The sequence below is a fragment of the Esox lucius genome, chromosome 8 (genome assembly GCF_011004845.1).
Source record: "Esox lucius isolate fEsoLuc1 chromosome 8, fEsoLuc1.pri, whole genome shotgun sequence".
Classification (NCBI taxonomy): domain Eukaryota; kingdom Metazoa; phylum Chordata; class Actinopteri; order Esociformes; family Esocidae; genus Esox; species Esox lucius.
The window spans coordinates 34,206,568-34,230,480 of NC_047576.1; the positions used below are offsets into that span (position 1 = coordinate 34,206,568).

A 23,913-nucleotide genomic window follows, 5' to 3' on the forward strand; every position below is an offset into this window, starting at 1 on the left:
ATCATTATTAACAATACTTACATTGCAGCAAACAAGAAATAGCTACAGTGCTGTTACACATTTGGTCCACACGATGGCAGTCTAAGACCATGAATGAACTAGTTCTTAGACAAGGAACTTAGTCATTTGATTATTCCTACAGCTGAAAAAGGCAGTTGCTAGAATGTGAATGTCTTCAAGTGCAGCTTATAATAGTTGCCATACCCACAATGAAGGTGGTATAGCTGCCCATTCGTCTTGGCAAAATGCCTCGTGGTCATGCAAAGTCTTTGGTCATCTTGCATGAACCGCACGTTTGAGATCTCCACAGAGTGGCTTGATGATTTTAAGGTCAGGAGACTGTGATGGCCACTCCAGAACCTTCACCTTTTTCTGCTGTAACCACTGGAGGGTCGACTTTGTGCTTAGGGTCCTTCTCATGCTGGAAAGTCCAAGAGCATCCCATGCACAGCTTTCGTGCTGAGGAATGCACATTTTCTGCCAGTATTTTCTGATGATATGTTGCATTCATCTTGCCATTTATTTTCACAAGATTTCCTGATCCTTTAGAGCTCACATACCCCAAAACATCAGTGAGCCACCACCATGCAAGGTGTTGTCGGGTATATTGTAACCCGGCTTTTTTGTGGCATTGGCGCAGTAAAGGCTTCTTTCTGGCAACTCGACCATGCAGTTCATTTTTGTTCAAGTATCATCGTATTGTGCTCCTTGAAACAACTACACCGTCTTTTTCCAAAGCAGCCTGTATTTCTCTTCAGGTTACCTGTGGGTTTTTCTTTGTATCCCAAAAAATTATTCTGGCAATTTTGGCTGAAACCTTTCTTGGTCTAGCTGACCATGGGTTGGTATCAAGAGATCCCCAAATTTTCCACTTCTTATTAAGTGATTGAACAGTACTGACTGGGATTTGCAAGGCTTTGGGTATCTTTTTATATACTTTTCCTTCTTTATAATGTTCCACTACCTTGTTACGCAGGTCTTTTGTCAGTTCTTTTCTGCTCCCCATGGCTCAGTATCTAGCCTGGTCAGTGCATTCAAGTGAAAGCTAACAAACTCATTGATTATTTAAACACAGACACTAATTGCAATTTAAAAAGCCACAGGTGTGGGAAATTCACCTTTAATTGCCATTTTCACCTGTGTGTCTGTAACAAGGCCAAACATTCAAGGGTATGTAAACTTTTGATCCAGGCCATTTGGGTGATTTCTGTTATAATTATGATTTATAAAGGTGCCAAACAACTATGTCATAATAAATGGCTTCATATGATCACTATCCTTAAATAAAATATATTTTGTTTGCATGATCAATCATATTTTCAAAATGAATGCCAAAAGTTCACTATTTCTGCCAGGATAAGCAAACTAATTAGCACAAATGTGCATATTGATATACAGTGCTCAAAAAAATGAAGGGAACACAATGTGTTCTATCCTGTGTATTTTTGCACTGGAATATATGTGATGGGGATGTATTTCTCATCAGTTTACAGAACACTTGATCCATTTAAGTAGGCAAGAATCTAAAGACCAAGAATATGTGGGAAGAACATATCATTGGTTGTTGAAAACATTTAGAGTCAGATTTTGATTAAAATTGTGATTTATTACATTGGTGGGAAGTTATTACAATTTTAAAATCTGAAATATTTTACCTTCCCACAAATGTAATAAATCCCTGCAAACTTAATAATTATTACGTTTGTAGGAAATTGGTTATTACGTTTGTGGTAGGCAACTGTTATTACGTTTGTGGGAAACATATTACCTTTGTGGGATTATTACATTAAAAGCGGCAGAATTTTATTATGTTTGGTTTAGTAAGTTTGAGGGAAGTTATTACTTTCGTGGGTCTAACAACATACAATGACATTTACAATGACATACAGCATTCACAATATCCTTCAGTATGTTTGATGAGTACTAATCCAACCACATGTTGATATAATAGCTAGATAATGTTGTATGGTGACATATCATTGGTCCATAGGTTGTTCAGTTTCACAGGCTGACATCACACCTTCCTCTGCTTCCCTGCAGAATGAGAGTGAAAGTCAAGATGTTGATTAAGCTCAACAGCATACTATTTGTCTAATGCACTGTGAGCTCATAAAACAAGTCAAACATAAGGCTGGAAAAGTCAGCATTTAATCTTACCTTGGTTTTGCATGCTTTTTCACTAAACAAAAGGTAAAAAAGGAAAAAATAAAACATTGCATGTACAGTATTTCAAAATACTTTGCTTTGTGCATTGTAAATGGTGCTTCTAATGATATGATAGTTGGTTCAAGTTAAGTATGCATGCATGACTATAAGGTGCTTGGAACCATGAATGTACTAAATTGCAAATATTTTTATTTTTTAAAACATACTTTTTATGCAAAGACCGAAGCAACAGCAGATAGAGCAGGATGTTGAAAGAAGCCAGCCACCAATTGCAACCATTACGACACTCTGATAACCTTTAGAACACAGTGCAGAAATACCAACAATTTAAATGTATTATTTGTAGTATTTTAAAGTAGCCCATAATAAAGATTTTAATAGCATCCCCTGTCCTTTGACTCAGTATGTTGGGAATACAAAATACAACAATAGACAGTAAGTCACAGTGTACTGAGCAATGATGTGTAGGTCCTGTCTTATCTGCAGCCCTGGGGAGTCACTTCCCCTGAGACACCCAGGGTGTAGCTAGACAAAAATCATAACTTGGTTCTATATACAATCCATAGTGAGAGGTAGAAATGGAGATGTTATTACTTGCACAAACTGGCCTCCATCCACTCAAGACTCTGACTCTCCTCCAGATGTCATCAGCCCAAACCTCAGTCCAGACTTCAGTCCAGACCCCATTGACGGTACAGCTGACTTCTGGAGAGGCCAGTAGGATCCCTGCCACACAGCTTAACTGGCAGGTAGTGTTGACAGTGAGGTTGGCTCCAGAGCAGTTCACAACCCCATCAGGTACAAAGAAGGGTTTACATTCTAAAGCTTTAGGGTCAAAGAATGGTTTCAGCAGTACAATATAGGGGCTTTCCATATTGCCTGTCTAAAATAGCTGTGTAAGTACTACTCTGGAAAATGTGGATTTATTTTTTTATAGTTAACGTTTAGTTAGAGTAAAATGTATGAACAACAGCTACCAATGGAGTGTTTCCTGTTTTCATTAATTAACAGTAATGAAGTGGTTTCAGATTAATTTGACATACCTGCACAAATTGGTTCTTTGGCATCCCACAGCCCAGAGGAGTTACACCTGACCTCAGGGGACCCTGACAAATTAAAACCCTCAAGGCAGCGGAAGGTACACGAGGAGTTGAAGGAAGTTTTTCCATGGGGACCGGAACAATTCATTATTCTGCCATGATGAGGGGGGATAGGTTCCCCACATGTCACTACTGTTAAAAGTGAACAAATAAATCATTCTGTTCTGTGTGCGGGTGCTGTGAAGTTGGAAGTTAGAATGCATACTTTAAAAAAATATATAATTTAATAAAAAAAAAAATATTATCCATATATTCAGATATGACTTGTATCTTAATTTGAGCCAGGTTGCATCAGCGGGAAAATGACAGTGGTGGTAAGTAACAAAGTAAAAATACTTTGTTACTTTACTTAAGTATTTTTTTCGGGTATCTGTACTTAGTGAATCTATTAGTGAATCCTTTTTGATACTGGAAAATAATTTTGCAGCAACAAGAAAATGTGAACTGTTATTTGGATTTTATATGTACGTTTTTAAAAGAGCTTGGTACATTCTTCATAGGGGCAAGTGGAATTTATACAAGTTCTCGTTTGCCTTTCATGCTGTAGAAAAACAGTTCTGCAACAACAGGATGATGAATTTATAGGAGAATTGTATTTTTTTATTTGATGTTAGATGGTTCCTCTCTCCTAAAAATGCTTACAGCAATTTTCTTGGTCGATAGATTACATTTAGGTTCAGGAACTGTCTACCATCAAGTTGAAAAAATTAAAACATTCTTGGAAGATACATAATCTGTACATGTGGAAACTTTGTGCCAAGAATTTTCTGTAATTCCCCTCACCTGTTTTGCACCTGTTGCCCTCAAACCCCGATTCGCAGACACAGGTAAAGTTGTTGATGGTCTCAAGACATCTTCCTCGTCCGTTGCATGATGTTTTGTTGCATTGTTCTGTGATAAAAAAATATATATTGCAGTCTTGGGGAATAGTATGCTTAACTGTATACAACCCTGTTTCCAAAACGTTGCATACGCTAAGTAAAATGCAAGTAAAAACAGAATGTAATGATGTGCAAATTATTTATCCCTATATTTATTTGAAAACAGTACAAAGACAACATCTCAAATGTTGAAACTGAGATATGTTATTGTTTTATAAAAATGCATGCCCATTTTGAATTTGATGCCAGCAACACATTTTGAAAAAGTTGGGCCAGGGGCATTTTTACCACTGTGTTGCATCACTTCTTCTTTTAACAATACTCTCAACATTTGGGAACTGAGGAGACCGATTGCCATAGTTTTAAAAGTGAAATGTATTTCCATTCTTGCTTGCTTGGTTTGGCATTGTCTTGCTGAAATAAGCAAGGTCTTCTCTAAAAAAGACATCTGGATGGCAGCATATGTTGCTCCAAAACCTGAATATGTTGTTCAGCATTAGTGGTGCCTTCACAGATGTGCAATAAGGCTGCAGCAGTACTGGATCTTGTTTATATGGTTTCTTCTTTGCATCATAGAGTTTTAACTTGCATTTGTGGATACAGCTACTGTTCCTGAGCCCATGCAGTGATTTCCACTACAGAATCGTGTCTGTTTTTAACGCATTGCTGCCTGAGGGGCCGAAGATCACAGCCATCCAATATTGGTTTTGGGTCTTGTCCCTTGCATACAGAGATTTCTTTGGATTCTCTGAATCTTTTAATAATATTATGTACTGTAGATGATCCCCAAACAATTAGCAATTTTACGTAGAGAAACATTATTCTTAAATTGTTGCACTATTTGCCAGTACAGTCTTTCACAGAGTGGAGAACCCCTCCCAATCCTTCTGACAGACCCATCCTCTCTGGAATGATCTTTCAATACCCAATCATGCTGACCTGTTCCCAATTGACGTAATTAGTGTGATATTTCACCAGGTTTAGTTTTTTAGCATTACATAACTTTTCCAGTCTTTTATTGCCTCTGTCCCAACTTTTTAAAAACATGTTGTTGGCATCAAATTCAAAGTGGGCATATATTTTTCAAGAAAAAATAAACTTTCTCAGTTTCAACATGTCTTTGTACTATTTTCTCTTTAATATAGGGTTTAAATGATTTGCACATCATTGCATTCTGTTTCTATTAAAATTTTACGCAACATCCCAACTTTTCTGGAAACAGGGTTGTATTTTAATTAAATGTTGCAGGAGTTTGATAGTTCAACTACATTCAAATAGTGTACATTCAAAAGCAGGAAATCATGTCCTTTCGGTTTCAGAGATACCTTATTCTGATTTCTAACATAGCTTTTTGGTACAAAAAGGTAAATTACAAATTCTGTTAGCATCGAACTGGCAAATTGTTGTCTATGATTTGAACATTTATCATGAAAATGTTTGGAACCTTTTCAAACTACAGCAACCTAATATAATTAAATATGCTGAAGAAACAGCAGCTCAGATTTACAATTACAAACAAAGGAGCTTTAGTGTATAATGAAGTTTCATTATGAAGTAACTGGTTGCTTGGTTAACTACAGTTTTCATCCCTGGCATTAGTAACATACATGTAACAATCTCAACAGCACTTCCATAATGAAAATAAAGTTGTAGGTTTCTAAAAATTTACCCGTGGAATTTAAATAAAAATGCCAAGTTCCTCACCTTTGTAGCAAACTGGGTGTTTCTCTTTTGAGCACTTATCATCGTTCCACTTTCCATGATTGTCTTTATTTGCTTTATTGACATAAATCTCAACACAGAACTCATCATTCAGTTTGTCATTGGGTTCATTGGGTGCCCAAGACTCATTGGGGGCCCACGTTCCATTGGTTCCAATCCAAGTCCAGCTTCCATTGATCTTTCTAATGCCGATCCAATAATACGGAGCCTTAGTTCTATCAAGCAAGATGGAGACAAGGTAATCATTCTCCTGATTATTTTGGATGGCCACCATATCAGTGTAATTGTTGGTCCAACACCACTCTCTTGCCTCAGTCCAGTTCATGGTCTTATTGGAGTACTGATATGTCCAACCCATGCCACTTCCACTCATACTTAGGATTGTAATGATCAGCGTCCACATCATTGTCACTGGCTCTGAATGTTTGTAGAAATGTCCATGGATTCCCAGTATCTGTCCATAAAAAAACATACAAATGGGACACTTTTTAAATTAGAGATTGGATCTGAAGCAGGACAGCTGCTATAACAGAGATTGCACACTGTTTTGAACTTAGACATTGGATCTACAATACAACACGACAGCCAATACTTGAGAACCAGAGAGTTTGTATCTCACACTTACCATGTCTTGTTCTCTTGCTCAGGATTTCGGGTTGTGGTGTGGAATGAATATCAGTTTTTGGTTTCATAACAGTTTGTCATACCTATGTTGATTCCTATCTGTGGTCAATGTACCACATGGTGTTCTTTTACCATTGATTCCCAAAGTAACATAGAATACACGGATGCATTATCATTGAATTTGCTGTTTATTTTATACTGCAATGAATGGGATATGATGACTGACTGAATGTTTTTCAGTAAATGGCTTCTGTACAGAGTTCACATTTTCTGGGAAGTCAAAGGTATTTTATGTTGGGTTATAGTTTAGTTGCCATTGTTTAGGGAAATGTACATGGAGAATATTCCTGATTTGCACACAAATCTATTTAGGGCAAATATATGCACCTCACTATTCCAAGATGTTATTATCAGGATGTCCTTAACATTTCTTGAATAGGAAATAGCACTTGCTGCTGTTGGTGAGAAAATCTTGACCTTGAGGTGAAATGTTAGATCTGTTTCTGTCATCTCATGAAGCTAAAAGAGAGGTTAGCTAAAGCTCAGGGAGACACAATAGTCATGGTATGCCGTGAAGTCCAAGAAGTCCATATCAAATAACTCTCTAAAGGTGCTGCTCTTAGTGTAGAGCGACAAATGCAGTGACATACAATGTTTCTCAATTTGTTTATTCCATTTAAAATCGAAGGACTTACATAATTATTCAAAACAAGAACAGACCCTTCATAAAGGCCTGAGGCCATTAGTCGTTGCACAAGGAGACATGTATGGGTACTGTATGTGGGAATGACCCAGACACAAGCCTTCTAAAAACCTGTGTCAGCCTCCACACAGACAGGAACAAGCAATAGTGTTGATAGCATCAAACGTACTTTTGAAACAATGGGAGGAAAAATGAAACTATAATGAAATCATTTGGCATAAAATTATGAGAAAAAGCAAATACACTCCACAATTATTAGGCAAGTGAGTATTCTGATCGTGTTATTATTTTTATCCACATTTTCCAACTCCAAACCATAACTTGAATGCTCATTGGATTGAATCATTTTCAGGTGATATGTATTTGTGTAATGAGGGACAGTGTGGCAACAGTGAACAACACCTTATATCAAGGTGTGCATAATTATTAGGCAGCTTCATGACCTCAGGTAAAATGGGCCAAAAAAGAGATTTAACTGACACAGAAAAATCTAACATTTTAAAATGCTTTTCAGACTGATGCAACACTCTTGAAATAGCTAAACTATTGAGGCGTGACCACCAGACAATCAAAGGTTTTGTTGTGAATAGTCAACTGGGGTGCAAAAAAACTAATGCAGAAGAAAATACGCAAATTAACTGCAAAAGACTTGAGTAGAATTAAACATGAAGCTACCAGGAACCCATTATCTTCCAGTGCCATCATATTCCAGAACTGCAACCTACCTGGAGTCTCCAGAAGTACAAGGTGTCAAGTGCTCAGAGACATGGCCAAGGTCAAGAAGGCTGAAAGAAGACCACTACTGAATAACATTCAACACTACTGTTGTTTGCTCCTTGGGGTTTAAGGCCGGGTGTCTCTGTAAAGCACTTTGTGACAACTGCTGTTGTAAAAAGGCCTTTATAAATAAATTTGATTGATTGAAATAAATTTGATTGATTCACACGTTGAAGCATATAGATTGGGCAAAGAAATACCTGAATACAGATTTTTCAAAGGTTTTATGGACAGATTAAATGAGTGACTCTTGATGGACCAGATGGATGGGCCTGTGGCCATCACTAATGGACACAGGGCATCACTTCAAGTCAGACGCCAGCAAGGTGGAGGAGGGGTACTGGTATGGGCTGCTATCATTAAAGAGGAGGTAGTTGGAACATTTCGGGTTGAAAAGGTCCAAAAAAGGTCCAACTCAACTCCCATACCTACTGTCAGTTTCTGGTAGATACTTTCTTCAAGCAGTGGTACAGGAAGAAGTCCTCAGCATTCAAGAAGGCCATGATCTTTATGCAGGACAATGCTTTATCACATGTATCCAAGTAATCCAGTGCTTGGCTTGCAAGCAAGGGCCTCAAAGATGCCCGAACAATGATCTGGCCCCCTTCCTTACCTGACTTAAATCCTATTGAGAACTTGTGGACCCTTCTCAAATGTGAGATTTACAGTCAGGGAAGACAATACACTTCTTTGAACAGCATTTGGGAGGCTGTGGTTGCTGCTTCAGCAAAAGCTGACCGTGAAAAACTGCATGAATGGAAGGCTCATGGCAGTTATTGAAAAGAAGGGTGGCTATATCGGTCACTGAATATTTTTGAAAGGCCAGAAATGTTATTTAATTTTCATTTTGTGTTACTTACTTGTTGCAATTACTCAAAAAATTTAGAATAAACAAGTGAGTTGGAGAAATAATTTTTGTTATTTAGTTGCCTAATAATTGTGCACAATAATTGTTGCCTACTAATTGTGCACACTTATGTATTCCCCTGAGAAAGATCCCAAAAAAAATTCCTTTGTTAAACATTCAGGTTTGAGGTTGAATTATATTTTGGATTGACTGAGAGTATTGTGTTTGTTCAACAATAAAATAAATCTTGAGGAAAATGATTTGCCTAATAATTGTGCAGGCAGAGTAATAGTCACTGTTTGGATCATTTATTAGGTAACAAAACAGACAGCTTTTAAAAAATAAATAGCACTTGTGTAAAAAGTCATTGTTTTCACAGTTTAAAAATAATAATCATAAAAATAATTATACAGTGGGATATTATATATTCTGTAGTTTGGATAAGAAAGTTACAGAAACATAAAAATGTTATTTACCAACCAGTGGTGAACAATTTGTTCAAAGACAAAACTCCCTTAGGGAGGATAACATGTTCAATGATAGGTCAATGATGCATAACAATTATTTATTATGCTCATTGTAGCACCTCTGTCCTCTGTCCTCAAATGCTTATTTTTGTACTGAGGAACTGTGAGGCGGAGGGTTAATTCAGAAAGTCAGAGTCTGTCAAACGAAAATTTGAGGAAACTCAGAATTCCCGGTTGCATGAAGAGAGCTTTAAGTATAACCCGTCCGGACATGCCCTAGTGAATAACAACATTATTTCTACTTTCTCAATAAGATTATTATCGTCAGTACAACCGGAGCCTAACTTGTTTGGTCCTCAAACTTAGATACTTTTTGTAAAAAGAAAAATCCCTCACATAATCAATCATATATCTGTCCAACTTCCTCAACCAATATATTGCCGATGTAACCCAACAGAGTACGGCTATGTAAACTGTAAACTTTGCTTTGTGATAAAAATAAACGTTTACATTAGAAGTTTCCTGTATAGGTGATGCTAAACAATTTGGCAAGATAAATGTGTATAGGGTCATAAAACGTGTTTTCCTGGCAGTGAGTGGATTCTTTGCGTCTTTTGCATTCCCTGGTTATTGGACTCTCCTTATGATAAAAATGACAGACAAGTAATTGTAAGCTATGCTTGCTAATAAAAGCTTGCATGAATAAGTAACCTATAAGCAAAATGATAAACATTATTGACTAATTAATCCGGCATTTCCAGGGGAGACATTGGGTGACACTTTCTCATAGCCCTGAGTATGTTCATGACAATAATCTATCTGATTAATATGAAATATCCCTTACTAATAGTGGAATAATCCTACTTGCTTGCTTAATATTCCTGTTTTCATGAAAAGGACTAATTAAATTCAGAAAAGCATGAATAATCTTACAAAGACTATGGCCAACATGATGCTTTAACCTTGACTTGACTCCTTCATCTGGTTAAGAGAAGCCAGATATGTTATTAGAACTAACAGTTCTAATAACAGGTTTAACTAACAGTTCTTCAGTGAAAATGGAACAAACCAGTTCCTGCAGTTGTTCCTAACGTTTCTCCTGCTTTTGTGGTTCACCGCTAAATTAGGCTGTCAATGCTACTCTTGTAGGTCTGTGGAGGTTCCTCTATGTCTGAAGTGCTATCCAGATGAAACTTGTTAGCTGGAAAGAACAAAGAAAATACAATTATTGTCATTAAAAGCCATTCTGAATAAAAATTGTGTGTAAATAAAGGATACATCACTCTTGGCTAATGTCTCTGTGAATAGAGGCGGTAAGTGACTTCTATTTACCTTTCCGTCTGAGTCGTTTGAGGAACCATGCAGCCAGAGAGATGCCAGACAATGACACAGCACCTATTGCAGCCAGTTCCATGGTGGTGGGCCTCAAGAGTGGCCCAGGAGATGCTGGAGGTAACAGGAAACAATCACACAGAATTAACTCCTCTAGAAAATTCCTATAATGGGGTGAGTTTACTGTAGTTCTGTTACATACAGAATGCATAACATGGTTGGGACTTCCACATAGGACACTCATTGTGCCAGTATTGTGCTGGCGATGTGCGCTTGGTTCTTTACCTTGGCACACTGCCACCTCTCCTGTCCAGTTGCCATAGAGATCACAAATGATGGCCTCGTGTCCATGGAGAATGTAACCTTGGTCACAGAAGAAGGAGCACTCTGAGCCATAGGTGGTTGCATCTGAGCTTTCGTGGAAACAACTCATTTGTCCATTAACTGGAGCCTGAAGCAAGGGGCATTCCAACACTACAAGAGTGAGAAAGAGACTTTAGAATCCAATATGGCATTAAACACCATGATATGCCTTGAGAATATTTGGTTGGGTTGTGTCTTGCGGAGAAAGTAAGTAACAGAGGTCATAGCATACCTGTACAGGTTGGGATGTCTGCGCTCCACTCCCCTGATCCTGAACACTTCATGCTTGAGGCCCCTTGGGTGTTGAAGCCCTCATCACAGCTGAAGGTGCAGCTAGAGCCCCAGGAATGGGAGAGGTCCTCACAGCTGACTTGGCCCCCATGTGGTGCTACAGGAGATGGGCACTGAATAGCTGAGGGAAGAACACTGCAGTTAGTAAAGAGAGAAATGGGACCACACAGCTGACCCCCACCCCCAGAAAAGCCACAGGATGGGCACTTTGCTAAGGGACAGACGACACATTGATCAATATCTACCCAAAAGAGAAATCACTAAGTTATTTCCGTTCTCATTTAATATTTTACCCACTATTATTGTACAGAGAGTTCATGAAAATGATTGTTTAAATTGGTGAACATATTTTTACTCCTGAATGTATCTACACTTGCCCTAACAAATGGGGTAAATCCTTAAGACTTTTCAGCTTTACATTTTGAATTAATTCTAAAAACAAACGTCAGCTTTGACAATATTTGATATTCTATTGAGATTATTGACACATACATATTATCTCAAATGAAATACATTTTATTTCAGACTGTAACATCCCTTTAACATTACAAATCACTTAGGAGTTAAGAGCTAGATGTACATACCTGTACAGATTGGAAAGTCTGCGCTCCACTCCCCTGATCCTGAACACTTCATGCTTGAGGCGCCTTGGTGGTTGAAGCCCTCATCACAGCGGAAGGCACAGCTAGAGCCCCAGGAATGGGAGGGGTCCTCACAGCTGACCTGGCCCCCATGTGGTGCCACCGGTGATGGGCATTGAATAGCTGAGGGAAGAACACTGTACTTGGTAAATATAGAAAAGGGGCCATCGCTGGGGGTGACACAAACAACTTCGATATTATATCATATTGTGAGTAGCTTACTGACACACCATTTGAATTGTATCTCAAATTCAAACCATGTTTAATCCAAGCAGTAACACTGCAAAACACTAAGGACCTAGGTGTGTCTCCAACTCTTTGTACCTGTGCAGGTGGGCATGTCAGTGCTCCATTGTCCCATCTCTGTGCACTTTGTATTGGGTGCCCCAAGTAGGTGGAAACCTGCAGCACAGCTGAAACTACAGGTGGAGTTTGGCCAGAGGACGTTGGGGGCATGGCTACACTCAGTCAACAAGTGAACTCTTTTCTCTGGCTCCAGGCATTTGATAGCTGAATGGCAAAGATGGAGAGAGAGAAAGTAGCAGTAGAAAGTTAATCAGAGTGGTTAATAGAAGACAGTATATATAACAAGTTCTGGAATTCCAAACCTAAAGCCCCTTACCTTCACAGTGCGGTATCTTCTCACTCCACTTGGCAGCTGATGTGCAGATCACCTTGCTGGCCCCCTGTAGGCGATAACCCTCAGAGCAGCTAAACCTGCAGCTGCTTCCATAAGTGAAATCCTCATCACAGGTGATAGCGCCATCCTGTGGCTTTTGTAATGAAGGGCAGCTTACAGCTGCAGGACAGAGATGGAATATTGGAGACAGGGATCAGTCTGAGTCCAGAGAACAATCCAGGAATGTAATAAAAATGTTTGTCCTTCCTAGACATTTCTGATCGTAACATTTCCTGTGTCATGTATTTGGAGCAACTACAACAGATATGTTAAGTGGACAGATATATAGAACCACACATACCAACACACTGTGGTAGTGAGGTGTTCCACTGTCCTGACGCTCCACACTGCAGTACAGGAGAGCTGTTGACCATCTCATAGCCCTCCTTACAGGTAAACACACAGGTAGACAGGTAGCTGAAGGAGCCCAGTGGATGGTAACAGGCCATGGAACCCATCATGGGTTCATACAGCTTACTGCATTGCAGCACTTGGTAGGAGAGAGCAAATGGCAATATATTACTAAATGTTTGACAAGCACGGTAGGTCTAAATTTTCCAACTGGTAAAATCTTGACAGAATAAAAATCTAGATTTATTTGTTTAAATGTTCAGATTGAAGTATTCTGTCCATGAGGTTAATATTGGCATAGAGAAGGAAATTGAGAAATAAATTGAGAAATAAATTCTAGCTTTAATGCTGTCCTTCCAGAAGACCATATAAACTTACATTCACAGGTAGGAGGCTGTCCCGACCATGATTGTGAGGCTGTGCATTTCATATTTCCAGAATTGTTTAGCTGGTACCCTTCTTCACAGAAATACTGACATGTTGAGTTGAAGGAGAAATTCCCATTGGGGTGGGAGCAACTGACACTGGCTTTATCAGGAACAGTGACTTCCTCCATCTTACATTGAATAACTGCCAAAAATAGAAAAGAACATGAGCTTAATTTAAGAGAACCTGGAATATGAATGAATACTTAAGTTGGTTTCATACTATAGGCTATATATGAATACGATCATTAGAGTATATTTTTGCTTACCTTTCTCACACTGGTTTCCGTAGAAGCCCTCAAAGCACTCACATTTGTGGCTGTTGATGGTCTCCACACAGACTCCATGGTTGCACGAGTTACTCTTACACGAGGCTGTGTAACACAGAGCCGTCTTTTCCTTCCCACATGACTCATCATTCCACTTCCCTGCGTCCTTGTCCCTCTTGATGTATATCTCTACGCAGTCCTCGTTGTTCCCACCATTGTTGGGTTCACCCCCTGCCCAGTTCTCTGCCTCGGCCGTCAGAGTCTTATTGGTGCCCACCCAGGTCCACACGCTGGCCACCTTACGGATCCCTATCCAGTAGTAATTAGGCTTCTTGGGCAGGATGTCGTTAAGGTGAGAGATCTCTTCACGATTCTGAATGGCCACCATGTCAGTATAGTTCTTCCTGCACCACGTTCTAGCATTGTCCCAGTTCATAATTTTAGGGGAATGATGGTAGGACCAGCCTTCTACTACAGTCCATATGGTGAAAACTGAAAATTCACACGTAAGAAGGTGAATATTTATATACAGTATATAATTGAATTCCTACTGTTGTATTCAGGCTCAACATACTTTGACACTATGTCACACTGCATTTCATTGTTCTGTACAGTTCAATTACAATAAAGTTTAATCTAATCTAATACTCTTCCTGGTGCTTAAATGAATGGATGCTTAGAGTCATAGATCTTTTGAATGTTGGTTGCTTACTTGAATACAAGAGGATGTGGTAGAACCATGAGCTAGAGGTTCTGGCTGCATGATTATGCAGCAATCTGAAGCAGATATCCTGTGGAATTTAAATAATTTTAACGAGAGATGAGACACCATTAAGCCATTCTTTTGCGACTAAGAAATGAATTAGCTCTCCGAACTGGATAACATTTTAGGGCAGGATAAAACTCTCTAGAGTACTTACCATTGTAGAATTAGAATGTGATGGTCTAGTGCAGTTAAATAACCAAATATATCTCTTCACCAGAGGCTGAAATTATAATGCTTCTGGTGAAAGTGGATATATATATACCCCAACCCACACTATGAAACCACACATTTACTGGAATTCATCACAATGACATTGGCATTCCAAATGAATTCTGGAATTTCCCCATTGGAAACTTTCTCCCTCTCTCTACCCCTATTGTGTTGAACAGATAGGGGTTTCTCAGTCCTAAGAGCCCACATCCCCGTTTGCTGGATAGGAAGTGAACAGGATGAGGATAGTAAGGAAGCAGGAATCTCCCAATCATTAAAACAGCCTCTGCCCTGGAGAGATACTCATGTACTTTGGGGGAAAAAACATTTCCTGCCTTTAAGCCACTTAAAACAAAGTCTTGGGTGTTAGATTTTGGGTATATAAATACCCAAAGTAATACTTTTTCACGAGATGGCCATAAAGAATTATTATTAGAATGATTACAATCATTATTCTCCTCCCACCTATTGCTCCAATTTGCACAGCTGATTAACCACCTTTGTTTTCTGCTGCCTTTCATTCATCTTTTAATAATCTTTTATGCTTTGTTTTTTATATGTGAAGTTTTCTTTTTATGATTTTTCTTTGATGTTAAATGTATTTCTAGTATGCCTGATGTTTGTTTTGTTCTTTTTGGGCTAATAATGTGAAGCACCTTGAATTGCCCCAGTTTATGAAACGTGGTATACAAATAAACTTACCTTGTCTTGCTTATTAACGGATCATTAGTTCTACATAGGAGCGGCACTCACCTTTCTAGTTAACACAGAAACATTCAAATGTTAGAAAAATTGCTGAGGTGTATTCACTTTTGAGAACACTTCTACATAGTTATGAAAATACTGAATACATGTAATATCATATATTATATTTTTCCAATTCAACCGAAATGGGGGGAAATTGCTTAAAATGATTCATAGAATCCTGCCTCTAACGTTACAAGACTGAATTCAAACAATAACAAGACTTGTGTCCCTTATAAAATGAGATCAGAATTGTATTAGCTAATCCGAGGTGATTTAGAGAGGGGAAAATAATACTGCGAGTGTCTAAAACAAGAGGGGAGGAGATTACAAGTCAATGCAAATTGACAGACGGACCTTCAAGAAAGTTTAAATGGGGAATATTTCAGGCCCTCTGTATTTTTTTTGTCAAAAAAATATATTTGAAACATCAATTGCAGATGTCTACTTGTCATTTCTGCTTGTATCTATGCTAGTAGTACAGTAAAAATCGACTTTACTTAATGTCTGCATCAGCCCACATACACAAGTAGGAACACTCTGGAGCAGCACATGTCAACCTAGCGGGGTAACCCTCTTAACGTCCCTGGGGGGGGCAACTGGGTTAATTAATAAAGGTTCCGGGGTGCAGTACCCTTAAACACGGCGAAACAGTTTTAGTCTGTAACAAGTATGTACAGTAGATGAAAAGTCTACTTACCCCTGTGAAAATGCCAGGTTTTTGTTAGAAAAAGATAAATCATGTCAGAACTTTTTCCACTTTTAATGTGACCTATAATGGGAACAATTCAATTGAAAAACAAACGGAAATCTTCGAGTGGGAAAAATGAAAAATAAAAACCTTACAATAATTTGGTTGCATAAGTCTGCACACCCTCTTATAACTGGGGATGTGGCTGTGTTCAGAATTAACCAATAACATTCAAACTCATGTTAAATCGAAGTCATTACACATCTGCCAACATTTAAAGTGACTCTGATTAATCACAAATAAAGTTCAGCTGTTCTAGTAGGATTTTCCTAACATTTTCTTAGTTGCATCTCAGAGCAAAAGCCATGGTCCACGGAGAGCATCAAAAAGCATCAGAGGAGTCTCATTGTTGAAAGATATCAGTGAGGAGAAGGGTACAAAATAATTTCCAAAGCATTAGATATACAGTGAAGACAGTCATCATCAAGTGGAAAAAATATTGCACAACGAGACATTACCAAGAACTGGACGTCCCTCCAAAATTGATGAAAAGATGAGAAGAAAACTGGTCAGGGAGGCTTCTAAGAGGCCTGCAGCAACATTAAAGGAACTGCAGGAATTTCTGGCAAGCACAGGCTGTGTGCTACATGTGACAACAATCTCCCATATTCTTCATATGAATGGGCTAAGGGGTGAGGTGGCAAGATGGAAGTATTTTCTTACAAAGAAAAACATCCAAGCCCGACTGAAGTTTGCAAAAACAAACATCAAGTCCCCTAAAAGTATGTGGGAAAATTGTCTGAAGAAACCAAGGTTGAACTTTTTGGCAATAATTCCTAAAGGTATGTTTGGTGCAAAAACAACACTGCACATTACCCAAAGAACACCATACCCACAGTGAAGCATGGTGGTGGCAGCATCATGCTTTGGGGCTGTTTTTCTTCAGCTGGAACTAAGGTCTTAGTCAGAGTGGATGGAATTATGAACAGTTCCAAATACCAGGACATTTTGGCACAAAACCTTAAGGCGTCCGTATGTTTGGCGCAAAAACAACAATGCACATCACCCAAAGAACACCACACCCACACTGGGCTCGCTTGCTGGGACTTATCCGGACTGGAGCCTGGTAGATTGGAGTCTATAGGCAGCTAAGAGAAATTTTCCTGAAATGTGCTTGTAACATTTATTTGTATAACAATATTTGACTACATCACCACTGGGTAAAACAACACAGAGCGTGTTTTCGACCTCAGTCAACTAACTTAAGTGCAGTTAGCTATGTCAGCCTACATCTTGTTGGCCAGCTAGGCAGCTAGTAGGCTACTGTAGCTTAATTAAAGCAATGAAGGTATATCTAACCTAGGGTTGTCACTTGTCCCATATAATACGGTATAGTCCCGTACTGAAAAAAGAAAATGCACTGTCCCTTACAGAATCAATATGGGATTTGTTTCATGCACACCCTACTTTAAGCATGGATTGACACGAAAAATAAGAAAACCTAAAGAGTTTCATGAAACATAGTGGAGAAGTATTTAATCAGAATGGCAGGCGAGTTGTCTGTCACTGAACGTCATCGTTGTCCTGGTTACAGAGACTCAAGTCACTTTTATTTATAATAGCTGGATTAACATCTGCCTCAAAACAGGTACAGTGGGGAGAACAAGTATTTGATACACTGCCGATTTTGCAGGTTTTCCCACATACAAAGCATGTAGAAGTCTGCAATTTTTTAATTGCTGTGAGTGAAGGAATCTAAAACAAATATCCAGGAAATCAAATTTTTTAAGAAATTAATTAGCATTTTTTGCATGACATAAGTATATGATACATCAAAAAAGCAGAACTTAATATTTGGTACAGAAACCTTTGTTTGCAATTACAGAGATCATATGTTTCCTGTAGTTCTTGACCAGGTTTGCACACACTGCAGCAGGGATATTTGCCCACTCGCCCATACAGACTTTCTCCAGATCCTTTAGGTTTCGGGGCTGTCGCTGGGCAATACGGACTTTCAGGTCCCTCCAAAGATTTTCTATTGGGTTCAGGTCTGGAGACTGCCTAGGCCACTCCATGACCATGAGATGCTTCTTACGGAGCCACTCCTTAGTTGCCCTGGCTGTGTGTTTCGGGTTGTTGTCATGCTGGAAGACCCAGCCACGACCCATCTTACTAAGAGAAGGAGGTTGTTGGTCAAGATCTTGCGATACATGGCCCCATCCATCCTCCCCTCAATACGGTGCAGTTGTTCTGTCCCCTTTGCAGAAAAGCATCCCCAAAGAATGATGTTTCCACCTCCATGCTTCACGTTTGGGTTGATGCTCTTGGGGTTGTACTCGTCCTTCTTCTTCCTCCAAACACGGCGAGTGGAGTTTAGACCAAAAAGCTCTATTTTTGTCTCATCAGACCACATTACCTTCTCTCATTCCTCCTCGGGATCATCCAGATGGTCATTGGCAAACTTCAGATGGGCCTGGACATGCACTGGCTTGAGCAGGGGGACCTGCAGGATTTTAATCCATGACGGCGTAGTGTGTTACTAATGGTTTTCTTTGAGACTGTGGTCCCAGCTCTCTTCAGGTCATTGACCAGGTCCTGCAGTGTAGTTCTGGGCTGATCCCTCACCTTCCTCATGATCATTGATGCCCCACGAGGTGAGATCTTGCATGGAGGCCCAGACCGAGGGAGATTGACCGTCATCTTGAATTTCTTCCATTTTCTAATAATTGCACCAACAGTTGTTGCCTTCTCACCAAGCTGCTTGCCTATTGTCCTGTAGCCCATCTCAGCCTTGTGCAGGTCTACAATTTTATCCCTGATGTCCTTACACAGCTCACTGGTCTTGGCCATTGTGGAGAGGTTGGAGTCTGTTTGATTGAGTGTGTGGACAGGTTTCTTTTATACAGGTAACGAGTTCAAACAGGTGCAGTTAATATAGGTAATGAGTGGAGAACAGGAGAGCTTCTGGATTTTTGTTTTAGATTCTGTATCTATGATACTTGTTCTCCCCACTGTATAAGTGCAGACGCTAGAACAAACGTTTTGGACGGGCCTTTGATTTTCATGCACGGGCACATTTGTCCTACTTATGAACATAGAATTGTAGCAAAAGCACGAAAGACGGAAAGCTAATAATCTTTGCCTGCAAGGCTTGCTGAGGCAAAATACACAGCTGTCAATCAAATCTGAAAGCTTTAGTAACTGCAGTAGTGATCACATCACTTAAAGCACATTTTCTTGTTGGGAGGCAATGCCCCTGTGCCACCGAGTCTGTATACATAATTAAAGGAATAATACATAAAAGGCAACAATACATAATATAATACAATAGTACATACAATCACCTAAAGGATTATTAGGAACACCATACTAATACTGTGTTTGACCCCCTTTCGCCTTCAGAACTGCTTTAATTCTACGTGGCATTGATTCAACAAGGTGCTGAAAGCATTCTTTAGAAATGTTGGCCCATATTGATATGATAGCAGTTGATGGAGATTTGTGGGATGCACATCCAGGGCACGAAGCTCCCATTCCACCACATCCAAAAGATGCTCTATTGGGTTGAGATCTGGTGACTGTGGAGGCCATTTCAGTATAGTGAACTCATGTTTAAGAAACCAATTCGAAATGATTCGAGCTTTGTGACATGGTGCATTATCCTGCTGGAAGTAGCCATCAGAGGATGGGTACATGGTGGTCATAAAGGGATGGACATGGTCAGAAACAATGCTCAGGTAGGCCGTGGCATTTAAACAATGCCCAATTGGCACTAAGGGGCCTGAAGTGTGCCAAGAAAACATCCCCCATACCATTACACCACCACCACCAGCCTGCACAGTGGTAACAAGGCATGATGGATCCATGTTCTCATTCTGTTTACGCCAAATTCTGACTCTACCATCTGAATGTCTCAACAGAAATCGAGACTCATCAGACCAGGCAACATTCTTCCAGTCTTCAACTGTCCAATTTTGGTGAGCTTGTGCAAATTGTAGCCTCTTTTTCCTATTTGTAGTGGAGATGAGTGGTACCCGGTGGGGTCTTCTGCTGTTGTAGCCCATCCGCCTCAAGGTTGTGCGTGTTGCGGCTTCACAAATGCTTTGCTGCATACCTCGGTTGTAACGAGTGATTATTTCAGTCAAAGTTGCTCTTCTATCAGCTTGAATCAGTCGGTCCATTCTTCTCTAACCTCTAGCATCAACAAGGCATTTTTGCCCCCAGGACTGCCGCATACTGGATGTTTTTCCCTTTTCACACCATTCTTTGTAAACCCTGGAAATGGTTGTGCGTGAAAATCCCAGTAACTGAGCAGATTGTGAAATACTCAGACTGGCCCCTCTGGCACCAACAACCATGCCACGCTCAAAATTGCTTAAATCACCTTTCTTTCCCATTCTGACATTCAGTTTGGACTTCAGGAGATTGTCTTGACCAGGACCACACCCCTAAATGCATTAAAGCAACTGCCATGTGATTGGTTGATTAGATAATTGCATTAATGAGAAATTGAACCAGTGTTCCTAATAATCCTTTAGGTGAGTGTATAATACATAGAGGGCAAGACTAAAATGGAAAACACAACTGACAACTAAAATTATGTAAAATCAAAGTAATACAATAAGAAGTCGAATAAAAACAGAAATCGAATAAAACCAACAATTGATTAAAACACTGTAAGAGGACGTAAATGGTGGACTTGATAAAAACCAAGGGACAACGTCGGACTGAACTAAAAGCAAGAGAAAAAAGGTGTCTTTCAATTTGAAGCCAGTGTGTACAAACTTATGAGCACAATTCTATAACCACTAACATTACCTAGATGTGCAAGACTCATACTGAATGAACCAAATGCAGCTCTGCAAGTCTGCAACTGACTAGATAACAACATACCGTTATCTAGTCAGTTGTGTCATCGGGTTAGATACCTTCATTACTTTAGTTAAGCTACAGTAGCCTACTAGCTGGTCAGCTAGCCAACGAGATGTAGGCTGACATAATTGTGATTAAGTTAGTTGACTGAAGTCGAAAACACGCTCGGCGTTGTATTACCCTTTGGTGATGCAGTCAAATATTGTTATACAAATAGACATTATACTCACATTTCAGAAAAAACAGTCCTAGCTACCTATAGACTCCAATCTACCAGGCTCCAGCCCGGGTATCCCATAAGTCCCACCAAGCGAACCCTCTAAAACCAAGCCCTCGAGAACTTGTCAACCTAAGGTAAATGTGTCTCAAAAATTTGTAAATATAAAATGATGATCCATGAATCAACTTAAGATTTGTAAATATAAGTCAACACTTGTATGTTAAGCAACAGTTGTAAATGTTTTACAGATTTGTGTTTTATTTGTGAAATATGTTTTTACATATTCACAAATGTTATTTATATTTTTGAAACATGTTTACATATTCACAGATAATGTATTTATTTACAAAATATTTTTTCACACTTACAAATCCTATTTTCATTTGTGAGTTGTGATGAATATACGAATATTGAGACATTCCATAATATGGAGTTAGATGTGTCTCAATATTGATTTAGATGTGTCTCAATATTCGTAATTATATATAGAAAATATAAATATAATTTGTGAATATGTACATTTGCTCTTCTAGGCCGGCTCTGCTTACGCAGTACGGCAAAAATAGCGTTTCTTCATGAAAAATTGCAAAGGGTTTGGGGATCTCATCATCTACAGTACATAATATCATTTAAATATTCAGAGATATCTCTGTATGCCAAAAATCAATATTGGATGGCCATGATACTCAGGCCCTCAGATAGCACTCCATTAAAAACAGATATGATTCTGTAATAGAAATCAGTGCATGGGCTCAGGATCACTTCCAAAAACTATTGTCTGTGAACACAGTATGTCCTCTGGACTAAAGAGGAGAGGGGTCACCTTGCTTCTTATCAGCATACAATTCAAAGGCCAGCATCCCAGATAGAATATGCTGCATTAGTGCACATGGCATGGGTGAATTGTACGTCTGTGAAGGCCCCATTAATGCTGAACAATATATACAGGTTTTGGAGCAACATATGCTGCCATCCAAACAATGTATTTTCAGGGAAGGTCTTGCTTATTTCAGCTAGACAATTCCAAACAAAATTCTGGACGTATTGCAACAGCATGGCTCCGTAGTAAAATAGTCTGGGTGCTAAACTGGCCTGCCTGCAGTCCAGACCTGTTCCCAATTGAAAACATTTGGCGCATTATGAAATTAAAAATATGACAGTGGAGACCCCAAATTGTTGAGCAGCTGAAATCCTATATCAAGCAAGAATGGAAATACATTCCGCTCACAAAATTACAGCAAGTGGTTACAGAGTATTGTTCAAGTTCAAAAGGTTTATTTGTCTTTAGCATGGCACGGACACCACTGTTGACCCACGGTTTTTGATTAGGAAATGATTTTGTAGTTGTATGTTGTACAACATCATCAATACATTTGCTAATAAAACCGGTCACTGACTCTGTGTATTCATTGATATTGCCTCCAGACGCCTCTCTGAACATTTCCCAGTCTGTGGGGATGAAACAGTCACGTAAATCGGCATTTGATTCGTCCGTCCATCGTTGAATGGACCTCGTCACTGGCTTCTCTTGTTTGAAAGAAGAGGTGATGCAACACAGTGGTAAACATGCCCCTGTTCCAACTTTTTAAAAATGTGTTGCTGGCATCAAATTCAAAATGGGCATGAATTTTTCCAAAACATTTGACATGTTGTATTTGTACTTTTTTCAGTTAAGTACAGATATAATAGATTTGCAAATCCTTGGATCAGATACTTCCATGAGGCTACTGAGAAACAGACAAGTTGGCTGCGACTGGAAACAACAATATTGGCGCCTTGTTGGCTGTCCACACTTACCGCCGGAAGCCATTGGTCATATCCTTCCTGAATGAACTAATTTACTCTGTGAACATCTCCCACTGCTGTAGTGGGAGTGCATCTCTTAAAACTCCCGAAGTCATGTCGTGCCGCCATAGAGGAAACACAGGTGTGTATATACATTTTTGCCCCCTAAATGAATTTTTAAATTCATGTATTTCTTTTAGTTTAAATAAATACACCTGAACATGTTCTTCTCACTTGGTTAAATTCAAATCTCGATTTTCTTTTACATGAAATGATATACCATGACAATTAAAAAATATTCCCCTTTTTGTAAGCTGTTTTCGTGACAAGCACTCCTTCAGGCGTGTTTGTTGCTGTTCGTCAATCAAAGCGGTAACTCAGTCAGTCAGAATGATGCATTATACAACCCTGTTCCAAAAAGTTGTGGCACAGTGTAAAACAGTGGCATCGTTAGGCCTGGGAGTTCAGGGCTATAGCGCAGGATCTTTTATGAATAGCCCCAGAACTCAAATTGACCAAAAATAAATAAATAAATAGCCCTTGATCTATTCATCTATAATTCTGATCACACACAATGGGGCAAAAAAGTATTTAGTCAGCCAACAATTGTGCAAGTTCTCCCACTTAAAAAGATGAGAGAGGCCTGTAATTTTCATCATAGGTACACTTCAACAAATTGAGAAAAATAAATCCAGAAAATCACATTGTAGGATTTTTTATGAATTTATTGGTAAAATATGGTGGAAAATAAGTTAATCTCAATACTGTGTTATATACCCTTTGTTGGCAATGACAGAGGTCAAAAGTTTTCTGTAGGTCTTCACATGGTTTTCACACACTGTTGCTGGTATTTTGGCCCATTCCTCCATGCAGATCTCCTCTAGAGCAGTGATGTTTTGGGGCTGTCGCTGGGCAACACAGACTTTCAACTCCCTCCAAAGATGTTCTATGGGTTTGAGATCTGGTGACTGGCTAGGCCACTCCAGG

The 23,913-nt window shown here is 39.2% G+C and overlaps 2 protein-coding genes across 5 annotated transcripts; both read right to left on the minus strand.

Annotated features, from left to right (window-relative positions):
* Positions 1-1,566: 1,566 nt before the first annotated feature.
* On the minus strand, positions 1,567-7,503 carry LOC109615528 (E-selectin). Of its 4 annotated transcripts, XM_020044890.2 has the most exons (8): positions 6,495-7,503; positions 5,852-6,323; positions 4,050-4,157; positions 3,210-3,398; positions 2,761-2,991; positions 2,373-2,462; positions 2,158-2,179; positions 1,567-2,034 (listed from the first exon to the last, which is right to left on the minus strand). In XM_020044890.2, the coding sequence occupies exons 1-8, from the start codon at positions 6,495-6,497 to the stop codon at positions 1,977-1,979; spliced, it is 1,173 nt and encodes a 390-aa protein (XP_019900449.1). In that variant the 5' UTR covers positions 6,498-7,503; the 3' UTR covers positions 1,567-1,976. The 4 variants fall into 4 exon arrangements, with proteins under 4 accessions (XP_019900449.1, XP_019900450.1, XP_019900448.1 ...); XM_020044891.2 differs by having other exon boundaries at positions 2,761-2,937; positions 5,852-7,503; XM_020044889.2 differs by having other exon boundaries at positions 5,852-7,503.
* A 1,725-nt stretch (positions 7,504-9,228) lies between these two features.
* LOC105009430 (E-selectin) lies at positions 9,229-14,707 on the minus strand. The gene is made up of 12 exons (XM_034293631.1): positions 14,559-14,707; positions 14,351-14,429; positions 13,639-14,130; positions 13,323-13,514; positions 12,895-13,083; positions 12,537-12,713; positions 12,239-12,424; positions 11,858-12,037; positions 11,215-11,394; positions 10,905-11,093; positions 10,620-10,733; positions 9,229-10,488 (listed from the first exon to the last, which is right to left on the minus strand). Exons 1-12 carry the CDS (start codon positions 14,559-14,561, stop codon positions 10,406-10,408), a joined length of 2,064 nt encoding a protein of 687 aa, XP_034149522.1. The 5' UTR covers positions 14,562-14,707; the 3' UTR covers positions 9,229-10,405.
* Positions 14,708-23,913: the final 9,206 nt, after the last annotated feature.

Coding starts and splice junctions, on each gene's coding strand:
- LOC105009430 (XM_034293631.1), bottom strand. Junction 13,515..13,638: donor CGGAAACCAGTGTGAGAAAG/GTAAGCAAAAAT, acceptor TATTTTTGGCAG/TTATTCAATGTAAGATGGAG. Junction 12,425..12,536: donor GAAGATACCGCACTGTGAAG/GTAAGGGGCTTT, acceptor TTTGCCATTCAG/CTATCAAATGCCTGGAGCCA.
- LOC109615528 (XM_020044889.2), bottom strand. CDS start 6,341: ATGTTTTTTTATGGACAGATACTGGGAATCCATGGACATTTCTACAAA. Junction 2,992..3,209: donor CAAAGAACCAATTTGTGCAG/GTATGTCAAATT, acceptor TTGACCCTAAAG/CTTTAGAATGTAAACCCTTC. Junction 2,035..2,157: donor AAAAAGCATGCAAAACCAAG/GTAAGATTAAAT, acceptor CTCATTCTGCAG/GGAAGCAGAGGAAGGTGTGA.